Source organism: Rousettus aegyptiacus, unplaced genomic scaffold (assembly GCF_014176215.1).
Source record: "Rousettus aegyptiacus isolate mRouAeg1 unplaced genomic scaffold, mRouAeg1.p scaffold_m13_p_6, whole genome shotgun sequence".
Taxonomy (NCBI): domain Eukaryota; kingdom Metazoa; phylum Chordata; class Mammalia; order Chiroptera; family Pteropodidae; genus Rousettus; species Rousettus aegyptiacus.
Window position 1 is genome coordinate 109888285 of NW_023416309.1, and position 14014 is coordinate 109902298.

The 14014-nt window shown below is 62.3% G+C and overlaps 1 protein-coding gene across 2 annotated transcripts in view; it reads right to left on the bottom strand.

Annotated features, from left to right (window-relative positions):
• The window catches only part of SDK2 (sidekick cell adhesion molecule 2), a 233402-nt gene that overhangs the window by 70945 nt on the left and 148443 nt on the right, over window positions 1-14014 (bottom strand). For both annotated transcript variants that reach the window (XM_016143599.2, XM_016143598.2), the window contains exons 5-11: window positions 12581-12714; window positions 7431-7542; window positions 5745-5935; window positions 5534-5617; window positions 3667-3861; window positions 2406-2522; window positions 727-894 (exon numbers count right to left, since the gene is read on the bottom strand). In XM_016143599.2, coding sequence (XP_015999085.2) covers window positions 727-894; window positions 2406-2522; window positions 3667-3861; window positions 5534-5617; window positions 5745-5935; window positions 7431-7542; window positions 12581-12714 — 1001 coding nt within the window. The remainder of the gene's footprint in view (window positions 1-726; window positions 895-2405; window positions 2523-3666; window positions 3862-5533; window positions 5618-5744; window positions 5936-7430; window positions 7543-12580; window positions 12715-14014) is intronic.

A 14014-nucleotide genomic window follows, 5' to 3' on the forward strand; every position in this document is an offset into this window, starting at 1 on the left:
CTTCCATTTTACCCGACTTTCTGGAAGCTACATTTGTAGTGGGGGGGGGACTCATTAATTTTGCTCCCACAAACCCACGTGAGGGATGAAGAAAACGAATGTCGGAGGATGCTCGGGGCCACGTTCCCAGCATGTCAGTGGTCCAGTCAGAGTAAAAATAGGATCGTCTGCTTCCCGGTCTAATGCATCACTCAGCCCAGACAGGTGGCCCACAGGTACGTCTGTCTTAGGTACAGGTCCCAAGTGGGGCAATCTGGGAGCTGGAAAGCGCTTGAGAAACCCCTTTAAAGCAAAAGTCGGCAAACTACAGTCTGGGGGTCGAGTCCGCCGGTGGCCTGTCTGGAAACCCAGCGGCGCCCACGGGATTCAGTACCATCTATGATGGCTTTCTCGGTGAAACTGAGGCGTCAGCTGAGGAGCCGTGAGCGAGACTGTCTGGCCCACAGAGCCTAAAATATTTACTACCTGGCTCTCCACAGAGAGTTTGCTGATTTCTGCCCCAAACGTAAATGGAGACAGCTGTCCGTCTCCTCCGCATTCTCCCGGCTCGGCCGAGCAGGTCACAAACCCTCGCTCACGTGGCATCATCCAAGAACGTCCCCGGTCCCTCTCCTCCGAATGGATTCGCCCCAGTCCCTCTCGTAAGGAGCGCCCTGGTCGGACACACGCGTGGACGCGGGGGTGCCGGCGGTGAGTGTGTGCTCAGCACACGCTCCGCACACTCACCCCACACGACCAGGTCGGCCGAGGCTTCGTCGGCCCCGCGAGAGTTGGTGGCCAAGCAGGTGTAGGTCCCGGCGTCGGAGATGTGCGTGGGGCTGACGAGGAGGCTGCCGGACTCCAGGAGTGTGAAGCGAGGCAGCTGGACGGAGCCGCTGGCCAGGATGCGCTCGGCTGCGGGCGGCACGGGGTGGCTCAGGCTGCGGCCCGCGGCCCCCGCCCCCCGCCCCCCGCAGCCCTCCCTGCACTCTGAGATTCTGCATGCCCAGACCACGCGCCCCACCCCTCTGGGCCGCCCTGGGGGTCTCAGGCAGGCTCCCGGCTTCAGAAATGCTGGGAGGGCCCGGCAGAGGGTGGCGGCAGAACCGGGGTACGGGCTGAGGTTTCTGACTCGGTGACAGGTGCAAGGGCTCAGGGTCACAGAATGGGTGGCCCGGAGCCCAGGTCCCCTGATGCCTTTCACCCGCCACGCTGTCTGCCCTTCGCTAGAGAAGGCCAGGGACTGTCTCCTGATGCAGCTGGCACCAGGGCGGTGGGCGGGGGGAGGGAGGTGGCGGGAGGGGCAGGCAGCTCTGACAAGGTGGTGACGGGCATCCTGCAGCAGGATGCTTCTGGAGAGTCACCTTCAGGGGAGCCGAGGAAAGCGGTGGGTGGGAGCAGCCAGGCATGGGGACAGGGCGGAAAGGGATGAGGTGGGGGCTGCAGCTCTGGCCAGGACAGACCCCTCCCCCCGCTCAGTGGGACCTAGGGACGCCTGGTGGCTGGAGAGAGGGCGACAGAGACAGAGACAGAGACAGAGACAGACCGCGGGCGAGGGCGGGGGATGTGCCGGTGTGTGAGCCAGCTGAGGATGCAGGTTTTTGTGACTGTACAGAGGGGGATCTCCACGCGGGAGCCCGCAAGCGCCTGTGTGCGCCTGTGTGCGCCTGTGTGCCGGCGTGCTGAACCCGTGAGCACGTCTAGGCACGTGCCCGAGTGCGCCGACGTTCCCGCCACAAATATTTACTGAGCGCCTACTGTGTGCCAGACTCTGTTCTGGGCCCTGGGGAGACAGCAGTGGGCAAAATTAAAACCCCTGTCTTGGTGGGGTCACGGGGGGCCCGGGGCACGGGGGAGTACGGTGGAAGAGGTTCATCGAGGGAGAGGCGCGGAGGTGTGCGTGTGCGTGTGCGTGTGCGTGTGCACAGGAACAGGGTGAAGGTGGGTGTGCCACACAGAGGGGCAGAGGAGGCGCCTGGTGGGCGGACTTAGGTCAACAGCTCGGGCTTCGCCGGCTCAGGCGTCCGGAGCCCTCCGAGCTGCCTGGGGAGGGGGGCCGGCCTCGTACCCTCACTCGCCACCGCCACGGTGTCTCTCGACCATCGTTCACTGGGCCTCGCCGGGCGCACCACAAGCCCTTCACGTGCGCCCGCCATGCCACCCTAAGGTGTGTGTGCTGCTGTCCCCAGTTCGCGGACGGGGACCCTAAGACTCAGAGTGCATAACGGACCCCCAGGACACAGGTCTCAGACGAGGCAGGGCCGTGCCGTGGGCCCAGCAGGGTGGCATCTGGCGTGCACTGTGGCGTGGCCATGCCCACTTGGGGAGCCGCGTGCGGGCGATCCACGCCGGCTGGCTCCAGTGCCGAGTGCCGCCCCAGGCTGCCACAGGCCCACGCCCCCCCCAAGCGGATCCGTCTCGTCTACCTTTTTGCCACGTGATGGCCGGCCGGGGAGCGCCCGACGTCTCGCAAGCCAGGACCACGGACATGCCGTCGATCACCGTGCTGTCCAGGGGCCCCCTGGTGATGTTGGGGGCGATGCCTGCAGGCGGAGACGAGCAAGGCCTCAGAGCCGCGGCCTCAGCGGAGCGCCCGAGGGCCAGGCGCTCGTCCTGGCGTGGGGCCCACAGGTGCTCCGATGGGGCCCTGGCCCTGGCGAGATGCACAGAGGACCCACGAAAGCTCCCCTAGCCACCGGCCCCGTGGAAGCCTCCAGGTGACACCAGCTCCCACCCTGCCTGGATTCTCAAGCCTCCCCACGGGGAAACCGAGGGTGCCTGAGCTCCGCCTCCCCCCCACACCGCCCCGTGATGAGGTAAATGGATTCTCCCCTCACTGAACATGAAATCGAGGCTCTGGTTCCTCAAAACAAAAAACAGCGTTGTGCAGCAGGAGAACGTTGCCCACTTTCCACAAGGCCGGGCCCCACAGCGCCCACCGCCCGGGTGGGCTGTGGCTCCCCCAGTGCCATGCGGCATTCCCGTTCCGGGTCCCCTCCCTAATCCCAGCCCTCGAGGAACCGACTGGCCGGATATGGGTGGGAGCAGGGCTTGGGCACACACTAGCTCCATGGCACTTATCAGAAGCTACAAGCAAGATGGCAGCCCTGCTAGCCCCAGCCACCTCTGCGGACAAACCCAGCTCCCCCTCTGCCCCACGGCCTCTGTGGGTCTGGGTGGCGAGCCCTGTGGGGCTCAAGGAGGCCCCTGACCATGTCTCCCGACGGAAGCTGGCACTTGGACAGAGCCCCCGTGTGGCTGCTCCTAGTGCCGTCTGAAGGCTAAGGCAGCTCCATCAAGCGGGCGGGGCAGTCGATAGAACCCTACAGAGTCCCCCAGTGGGGAAGGGACTTGCGAGTGGGGGAGCGGAGGCTCAAGTGCTGGCTCTTCTCTTTAGAGAAGTGAGCGAGTCTTCCCGGCTGGTACAGCGTGGCCTCAGCCCCGCACGGGAGGGAACCCAGAAACGTTGGAAATGCCTGAGCTGGGTCCAGAGCAGCTTCTCTGAAAGAGCCGGTGACTCTGTCCTTGGCTCCAAGACCCTGGAGAGGACGTGAAGGGGCCGGAGGCGGCCCCGGCTCCTGCGCGAGGGATCCCGTCTCCGTTCTCGGGAGGCCCCTGGCTTGGAGCAGAGCGGCTGTGCCCTGGGCGGGAGGGGCTCGGGGGCCGGACAGCAAGGGCCTGACTTACTGGTGACGGCCAGGTAGGTGGACGTCTGCACCTCGCCGGCGGCGTTGCGGGCAAAGCACTGGAACATGCCGGTGTCGTCGGGCACCAGCCCGCTGATCTGCAGACCCCCGTCGCTCCGCTGCCGGAAGCGGCTCAGCCTCGCCACCTCCACCAGGGCCGCGTCCTTGTACCAGGTGATGGAGGGCGGAGGCACACCTGGGGGAGAGGCGCCCTGTCAGCCGCTCCCGCCTCCCGCCTCCACCTCTGAAGGACAGGGCTCCGTGAGGGGGTCCCCGTGTGTCTTCGTCTCTAGAACCTACTCAGAGCGGCACTGTCGGCCTTGGGAGAGAGGGAGGTTGTTTCTCGAGTGGCTGTTCTCAAATCCTTACCTCGTAGATGTTTCAAGAACATCTAAAAAGGTCCCAGGATTAGCTCAGCGTGGGAATGCTGGGTCGGACAAACTATGCATATTTCTCTGCACCGTTTAGCAGAGACTCTTGTGTGCCCTGGAGACCTCTGGCTGGTGGCGAGTTTCCCTTAACGTACCAGACCACAGAGCCCCACGTCAAGGAGCATGCAGAGGGGGCGAGTGCTTCCTGGGGGCCCCTCAGAAGCCCCCTTGTACCCGGTCTGCACAGGGAGGTGAAAGAGGGGGCTCCCCTTGCCTCTCGGACTTGCTCAAGCCACCCCACCCGGTACACCCTTCCCACAGGCACCCCAACTCTCCCCTCTCCCCCTTGGGGTCTCCGCTCAAATGCGACTTCCCCCCAAAACTCCCCCGGACCCCGTTCAGCAGGGCACTCCGTGGCCCCGTGGCCCCTAAGCTTGTTTGTCCCCCCACCCCCACACTTTCCAACCCCAACGTCCTAGGGCCCTGTATTTCACCCGCTCCTCGAGGTACAGCCTTTCACAGTGTTTCGCACTGTGACGTCTGAGATCAGGACCTGTCTGACAATCGGCGGCACGTCACGATTTAATCGGCAGCCCTTTTCCTTAGCGGGGACATAAAATGACGGGGCGTCCAACCCCCCATGACGTTTTCTGTTGGGATGTTGAAATGGAATGAGGCATCTTTATCTGCTTATTGGTCTGCCTGCCCTGCTCCCGGGGACGTCAGTTTTACGGTAGCTGGGTATCTGGCTGGCTGGTTTCTCCTCTGTCTCCCTAGCCCCGAACAGCGTCGGCACGTGGCGAGCCCTCCGAAGAACGTTTGTCGAATGAATGAATGAACGCGTGAACGAGTCACTGCCTCCCCTTGTGCGGGCCCCTCCGCTGCCACTCTCCCTCCCGCCTGGGCTAGGTTCTGCCTCTTCGCTCAATATTAGATCACGTCCCACGAGGCGTCCCGGCCCTACCGCCCTGGTGCTCCAGAGTCCGCCCAGGCTTCCGGCTGTCAGGAGGGAGGGCGGGGGTGAGAAAGCGGGAATTCTTCATGAGCCCTGGCAGGGGCGGGTCAGTAGGAGGGGTGGGTGGAGGACACTGGGGGCGAAATGGCCCAGAAACCGGGCGGAGCTTTCGAGGTGCGGCTCGGGCGAGACGTGCCCGAGTTCTCTGGTTCTGACATTACGGTAATCCGACAGTGTCTACAACTCTCAAATTATGGGCAATTTGGGTCTGTCACCTATTCTGAAATAACAGTAATTTGGGTTCATTTGTAACCCTCAAGTTATGGTAACGTGGGCTGGTTTCCAGGTCCAAGATTACGGTAATTTGGCCTGTTTGTTTCCTGGGGTGTCTGCTCGCAGCCAGGCTGACGCTCTGCTCGACGACGGTGCGTGGAGAAGGAGGTGGGACTCAGAAAAGCCCGTGTGGTTGGGCCAGGAGAAGCGGACGGTCCGGGGGTCCTTGCCCACCACCCCCACTTCGTCCACGCCGCCCGCCGCGTTACCTTTGGCTCGACAGGGGATGTCCACCACTTTCTCCATCTCGGCCGTGATGTGTCTCTCTGGCTCCTTGACGAACTGAGGCGGCTCTGCGGGAGGAAGGGCCAGGGGCAGCGGTAAGAGCCGTGCTCCCTTCGCCGCAGCCGCGGTTGGGATCCCCCTGAAGCGGGGCCCCCCTCGGGAGGCCGGCGGCGGCCCCGCCCCGCCCCGCCTCACCCAGCACGGACAGGTAGGCGCCTCGGACCACGGCAGGGACGCTGCTGCTGCGAAGGACGGCCTCGCACTCGTAGTAGCCGGAGTCGCCGCCCGCGGGGCTGGGGATGGTGAGCCGGCGGTTGTAGTCGCTGAGGCCGCCCGTCAGAGGCACGCCGTCCTTCCTCCAAAGGATATGCAGCTTGATCAGCGGCCTGGAGGGGGCGGGGAGCAGGCGCTCAAGCACGGGGCTCCCGCAGGCCCGAGGGGCAGGGCAGCGGGTGCGGGGCGCGGCCGGGGCGCCGGGCCGCCCGGGTTGGGCCCTGCCCCTGCCTCGCTAGTGCCCCGGGCCTCAGTCTCCTCGTCTGGTGGGCACGCGGATGCAGGTCAGGCCCCTGGAACGGCCCCCACCCCCACTGACAGCTCGGTGCCCGGGGCTCGGCCTGTCCCCGTGGGCCTTGCCCTGCTTCCCCTGGGCGCCCTGCCCCGTCCACACACAAATCAGCAGACAGGAAATTGTCTAGGGCGAGGGGCAGTGACAAGGAGGAAGAGGGAGAGGTGCCCAGGGTTCGGAGACGGGCGCACGAAGGCGGGCAGACGGACGTGCCCACCCCGACCGTGCGAGGGGGTGGGGGGGAGTTAGCCACCCCCCCCCCCCGTCCCGCCACTACTGACCCCAGCGCCCCCGAGGTCCCCTGGTGGGGCTTTGCCAGGCTCTCCTCTTTAGCACCTGGCAGATCCCCGCGGGCCCGTCAGCCAAAGGGGGTCCGTGTTCGTCCCATGGGGCATTTGGAGGGGTCCTGTGCTTGAGTAAGTCTGGGCAACACCGGCTTGGGCGTCCTTAGACAGGCTCATCCCTGCGGGTCCTCTGCACCCATCGCATCCTGGCGGCCTTTCCCAGACCCGCGGGAAGGTCGGATCCCGAGGCACGAGCTTCTGGAAATGCGGCCGCAGGGACCTGCTCCCCGGGAATCCTCAGCTGGAGGTGACCTCCAGTCCCGGGCCTCAGCCCCTGCCCACCACAGCCGCCATCTGTCCCGAGGGGTCGGGCCAGGCTGCATTTAGCACCACGCCCCACTGCGAGGCAGTGGCCGGAATCACGGCCCCCTCACAGCTGAGGACGCCGGGGCCCACGGCAGGGCTTGCCCTCTCTGGGCTTCGGGGCAGTGGCATCTAGGCCGGGGAGGTGATGGGAGAGAGGAGGTCATGTGGGAGGATCGGCGATGGTCTGGTTCCCGGATGGCAGAGCTGGGGGTTGTTTAGGGCTGGGAAGGGGCGTCGGGAGCACCCGACCATGGGCCTGGCCTCCTGCGAAGGCCACCACATGCAGGGCCCCCTCTCGCACAAGCCTGCGTGCGAGGCCAGCACCGCCCGCAGAGGCACCCGCCCCTCTCCAGGGTGCCTGAGGGCCGGAGGTGAGGGACCCCACACCGGCCCCCACATCCTGGGCCGACATCGGCTGCCCCGTAACTTCCACTGGGAGCCTGGTCTCGCCTCTCGGGCCACAGAGAACGAACGAGGTGTCCCGCAACCCTCGGACAGTAGCCGGCATGTCACCTGTCATCCCTCCCTTCTCCTTTCATGGGTCCTCGTAGGACGCTTTCGGGCCTTTCTGCATTCCCACTGGCCTCCTCGGAGCCCACCGGTCAGGAGCGGCCACTGGAGTCAAGTGAAGGAGAGTTGGGGGCAGGGCGGGGGCACACAACCCACCTGGCGTTGGCCACGCACTCCATGGTCACCTCCGAGGTCCCGGCCACCACACTGGTGTTCTTGGGAGGAATGATGATGGTTGGAGCAATGGGGTCTGCGGGGCCCCCGACATCTGGGGAGAGGGCGGGTGTTAGCGGGGACAGGGCTCGGAAATCCCGCTGGCTGGTGCCGTGGGAGACCTTCATCATCACGGAGGGAAGCAGGTGGCCACGGAGCAGCTCCCCCAGCAGCCTCCGAGCCGAATCTCCGGACGCCGGCCCCAGGGACCCCTCACCTCTCCTGCCCCTCTGCCGATGGTCTCCGCAGTGTCCACGGAGAGCCCACTGGAGACCTCCACGGCCTTCCCACAACCTTCATAACACGGCCATGCCTGCCCCTCATCCCCCCTACCGCGAGCCTGCCTTCAAAATCCTTCCCTCCACCTGCGTTTACCTTCCCGGCTTACTTCTTCATTTTCCACCTCTTCCACCAGAATGAAAACTCCCTAAACCGGGTTGACGCGTGCCCCCTCCGCCCGCCCCGCCCCGCCCTCATTTCCACGGCAGCTGCAACTTGGCAATAGGGTCCTTGCAGATGTCATCAAGCTAAGATGAGGTTCTACGGCATCAGGTGGGCCCTAGGTCCAATACGATGTCCTCATAATTAGAGGGACATTGAGACGCAGACACACAGGGGAGAAGCCGGGGGAAGTCAGAGGCAGGGAATGGAGTGATGGAGCCGAGGGACGGCGAGGACTGCCAGTCGCACACAAGCTGGGGAGGCAGGAGGGATCGTCCCCAAGAGCCCGCAGAGGGAGACAGCGCCTGCGACATCGCGAGGTCAGACTTCCGGCCTCCAGACTCAGGGGATAAGTGTCCGCGGTTGGTTATCAGCTGCCCAGGTCCTGGTGCTTTGTTACGTACGTTCCGCGGGGCGGGAATCTCACGGATCTTTCCTTTGTACTCAATTGTGCCTCCCCTCAAATTCGTATGTGGACACCCTAAGCCCCAAGGGGCTGTATGTGGAGATGGGGGTCTTCGGGATGGTAACTGGGTTAAGTGAGGTCATAAGTGCGGGGCCCTAAGAGGAAGCGACCCCAGAAGTCTCTATCCTTCTCTGTCTGCTGTCTGCGGACCCAGTGAGAAGGCGGCCGTCTGCAAGCCGGGAAGAGAGCCCTCACCAGGACCTGGCTGCACTAGCTCTCTGATCTTTGGCCTTCCAGGACTATGAGAAATAAATGTCCGTGTTGAAGCCCCCCAGTCTGGGGCATCCTGTTATGGCAGCCTGAGCTGACTCAGACAGCCTAGCTCACCCCCACGTCTCCAGCACAAATGACGTCTGGCAGAGAGCAGGTGCTCGAATACATTCGTTAGGTGAACAAACGAATGCAACCGTCTTCATTCGAGCCCCAGAGCTGATGGCTGGAATCAGAGAACTTATCACGAGTGGGCTTTATCAAAACAAAAGGAAACGAAGCAAAGCACGATATCACCCCTGAGCCCTCTAAGACAGGCAACGGCATTTTCTTTGAGCAGGGGCCTGCGTCTCGTCTCTGAGGGTCAGTGCAGGCCTGCTACCGGCAGAAATGCCAGTGTTCTCTGCACACCCGCTCGCGGCTCCTGAACACACGACTGAGGACTTCCGTTCTCATGAGAAAAACCCATCTTTCCAAGAGGCCGAAATGACATGCCCGGCCCTGGGATGACATCGGCAGGTCCTCCTTTATGGGGAGGGCACGCAGTGGGTTCCACTGCCGTCCTGGGCCACCCAGGTCAGTCCTGGGCCACCCGGGTCAGCCCTGGACTCCAGACAAGAAACGGCCCAGGTCAAATGGGAATAAAAAGTCAAAAAATAAAGCAAAATGAAGAGGGGCAGAAAGGAAGCATGTAAAACAAAATAATGGCAATGCTATAAAAGCCTCATGTAGGTGCCATAAAGAGTGTTCGGATTGAAAGCCGCTGATAAAGCTGAATTCATGAAAGTGCGCTCTAAGTTGTTTATTACATGCCGGGGTGCACGGGTACCAGAGCCCAGATTAATGGGGCACGAGGAGAAGAGAGACAAGGCCCCACGGCGCAGCCAGCGGAGTGGAGCCCTCAGTGCCTAAAATTATGAGGCTGCCCCAGGGCCTTGGGCCAGCCTGTTGGCTTTGGGGGTGTGGAGGGAGACTGACATCCCACCCCAGGGACCCTGGAGCCCATGCCCAGGATCGCGAGGCAGCCCTGCATGGGCTGAGGAGGGGCCGCAGGTGGCGGGGGACCCTGGACCCAGTGAAGGAGGGCCTGGGGGGTCAGGAAGGCTTCGACACTTTGGTCTGCCCCAGCTAACCTGAGCTACGCTGGTCTGGGGTTAGTGTAGAGGGCCTGGCACATAGTAGGTGTTCAACAAATGACAGTCCTTCCTCCCGGGATTTTGCCTGCCTGTACTTGGGGACACCTGGGTCAAACCAGAGCAAGGAGGAGGGGTGTCTTCCACGTGAGCTCCTGACGTGGACAGCCCCAGGGAGGGAGGAAGCATAGGGAACCCCCACGCAATGGCAAACCTGGGTCCTGCTGCCCCAGGACAAGTTCGGTCACAGGCACCACAAGGGACATGCACTGTGAGCCATTCTCCCAGAGTCGCCTCGCTTAACGCTCCTGGCTACACTGTGCCACGGGCATCACACCTCACATGGGAACACGAGGGCTCAGGGACCACGTGACTCGCCTGGGCCGAGGGTCACGTGCACGGCAGGGCTGGGCGGGGGAGCCGTCCCCCTCCTGGGCAGCATTCCAGGGACCGCCTGCCCCATCCCGCCCAGGGCCGCGAGCCACAGCTGGCTGCGAGCTCTTGAAAGGTGACTGGTGCCCCTTCGATTTAATGGGATTTAATTTTAAATGATTTGCATTTAATTAAAAACAGGTCCCCAAATTAGTTATTAGAACACTTTTAAGTATGTGTGGAACAACCTGGCACACAGCTCCAACTCCCCAGCTGTAAATTTTCTGTGATCTAAATACGGATCACGTATTTCGGACGAAAATTTCGCATCCAAATGGAGATGCACTGTGAGTGTAAGATACACGTGGATTTCAAAGACTTAGTACGAAAAAAACATGGTAAAACATCGCATTAGTATTTTCCTACATTGGTTGTATGTAAAAATGGCAATATTTTAAATATATTGGGTTACGTGAAATATATTAATAATATTTATGTCACCTATTTCTTATCCCTTTAACAGAATTAGACAATGGCAAATTTTAAATTACTTACATGACTCACATTATATTTCTAGGGGGCTGTGCAGCTCTGGCTATGAGGCCACCACCCAAGTACGGACTTTGCAAGATCTGTGACGGTCCTTGTTTAGGTCACCAGGGTTGCATTTGGGCAGGGGCAGCAGCACTCGGGGTCACCCTGGCCTTGCTCTCTCCCTCGTTTCCAAAGACCACGGGGCAATTGTGCCTAGTGCACGGGCGGGCGGGATGGGGGCTTGTGTCAGCGACAGGAACGGGGTTTTGAGGCACAGTCCCTCGTGGGAGGAGAAGTTAGCTGACAATCAGCTGATTCTGCTCTCCATCCAGTACAAATCACCGCGAGAGAACAGGACTGGGGGTGCGGTGGGGGAGGGAAGCGGCCGATGGGGGGAGGCGCGGCAGACGCGGGGTCCGCGGGGGCCCTGCCTGCCCCCCTTGGGCCGCTCGGGGGCTGGGGACATTACCATGGAGCAGAGGGTGAATGGTCCCCATAGCCAGCCAGGAGGAGGTTGGGTGCTGGGCGGGAGGCTCCACCCCCTGGCCTCGGGGTAAACTGAGTCACCCAGGAAGATGCTGGCCTCTTACCAAGTGACCCAATTCCTTTAGACCCCAGGTATTCTGACCACTGGAAAACACATGGGGAAGAACGTTTCCCTCTGGTGATTAAATTCCTTTCCCCAGAGAAACAGCAGCCCCCAGATTGTGAGCTATGGGCGCTCTTGACTGTGACCCCAGCCCGGGTCCATGTCAGAGGTTACGCGCGTGAACCTGATAGGCCAGTACCCAGAACGGAACTCTCCTCCCTGTGTCCGGGTCTTTTTCTAGGCAGAGGACCTGGCGTAGGGGAAGAAGATGACTTTGCAGAAGTGGACCGTGGCCCTGACGGTGTTCAGAAGGCCCAGGGATGGGGACGGAAGGGGTTGGGGACGTTCTGGCTCTCCAGGTGCCGGCAGACAGAGGCTGGGATCAGAGGACAGACTCGGGAAGGCCCCCGCCTGGCCCGAACCCTCCTCTTGCTGCTGGCAGGTGCGTCCCAGAGCGACCGTGGATGATGAATGAGACTTGGTTGTGGAGCGGGGTTGGTCCAGATGTGGAGACGCAAACATCTGGCCCGGCAGCTCGTGCGGCTGCCCCAGCTCATCCCGCAGGCGCTGTGATCGCTGGCCCGCTGCCGGAGCAGCCACGCCACCCCCTTCTCAGTCCCAGGGATGGAGCCGCGAGGGAGGGGGCCGGCCTGGCGGAGGACGGCCAGGCCAGGGAGGACATCCCCGGCATTTCCATCACGGCTCAGTCTCGGCTGGACAAATGCCTCATCGCAAAAAGGAAACTTTTAATTTGCTGCCCTCTGTGCTCTGCCACTGGGGAGGGCTTTGCCTTTCTCTCCCAGGACGCGAGGCGGTCTCTGGGGATGAACAGAGAGGCGCTTCGGGGCAGGAGTGAGGGCAGACAGCCCGTGCGCCCGCCCCCCATGCCGCCGGCTGTGTATAGACGGGTGGTATGTCTGTTTAAACACGAGCCCCCCTCCGGGCATGCTCTGCCCGCCTGCGCCTGAGCCCCAGGGGTGGCTGCAGTCCATGCATGCACACTGTGTCCTTCCTCCCCCGCGCTCCCCGGGCCTCCAGGGGCCCCGCTGACAACCGAACAGGGCGTCCGTCCCCTCTCCCCGTGCAGGGTCTCAGCCCGGCAGACTTGCCGAGGGAATGGGGTCTGAATGCAGCCTCCTCCTGTCTCGGCTCTGGGCTCCGGCTCTCCTCTCCACCCCGAGCGGGGTCCCCGCCTCTGGAGGGCTCCCCCCCTCCGCCCCCCGCAACTGCGCTCCCTTCGCCTCCCACCTCCGCCGCCATTCCATCTTCCCGATGACCCCTCGGAGCCCCATTCCCGAGATTCAATGACAGGCTCCGAGATGAGTGCCGGCGCCGGCGGCTTACTTACTCTCCACGGCGAGAGTGACGGGCTGGCTGGTCTTGTTATCCCCATTCTTGTCATTTACCGCCTGCACGTAGTAGCGGCCCGCGTCGGGAGCCACCGTCGACAGGATGACGAGGGTGTTCTCCAGAGTGATGGCTCTGGGAAGAGGAACAGGACGGGACTCAGCGGACAGGCCCTGAGGCGCTCCGGGCATCCGGGGATGGGGGCGGGGCCTTGGAGCCAGTGGCCCCCCAGGGACCCTCCTCCGGCCCAGCTCGCTGTCTGAACTGTAGCCACGTTTCGTTTGTGAAGAACACGCGGCCAGCACTGGGGATCAGACCTCAAAACAGCACATGCCCGGGGTCCCAGGCTGCTGGCATGTGCGGCTTCCCTGCCCCCACCCCCGCCCTGGGCTGCGGGCCGTTCCCACGAGGTCCCCCGGAATTCCGTCCTGTCCTCTGTTACAGCATCGATGGCTGCGTGTGGCTATCTCTGTGGACGCACCGGGAGCATCCAGACGCTTGAAGGAATGGCCCTGAATGGAATGAATGAATGAATGGATGGGTGAATGAATGAACGATGAGTGAGGATAATGAGTTTAGAAAGGAACACAACCATTCAGAATCAGGGCCTTCACCTAAACCTGAATCCGTTTTAGCTGATTCAAAGGCTATAGGTCGCCAGTAACACAGACTTCTGGGGTTCGCATCTCCTCCCAGCCCCCTCGGAAGCCGGTCAACAGACTGGACTGGCCGGGCCGGCTGAGAGGGGAAAAGGAGGCCAGCGTGGGCAGCAGGGCGCAGACGTGGCCTGTGTTCTCCCGGTGTGGTTCCCTCTGCTGGGACCCACGCCACAGCCCCTCAGCACCCGGTCTGCGGACAGGAAGGGAGGGCTCGTGCCGGAGGGGAGAGGGGGGCCCCGTTCGGCGTGAACGGAGCAGAGCACGGCCCGTGCCGTCCCACCTGTCACCTCCCTCTGCCCATTCTCCAGATGACAAACGGAACCGTTAGTCTGTCACGTCTGTCTCTGGATCTTAATGTGATGGGCCTGAGACAGCTGCTAAATATCCTTAATGTTAGTTTAACAAGGACAAACCCAGTTGAATTCTTTTCAAATTTCCCCATTAGGTGGATGTTACAGAGTTTTAAACAGGCTCTCAAATAAGCAGGCGCGCTAACGCCTCGCCAGCCTGCCCTGTCCCTGCGGGTGCCCCCTCGTTCCTGGTTTTGGAGGTTCCTCTGCAGTTTGGGGGAGTTCTCAGCGGACTCCTGGGAAGCAGAAGGGTGAAGCCCTCCGGCCCCAATTCCCGGGCCCTCGAACGCTGTCCATTTCTTCTTCTTGGGAGCTTTGTCACCTCCTGCTAACGAGGTGAAAGGAGGTAGGACAGAGCCGGGGTAAACATTTAAAAAGCAACAAAACAGGGCAGGGACGGTGACCGTTTCCCACCCTGGGAGTCTG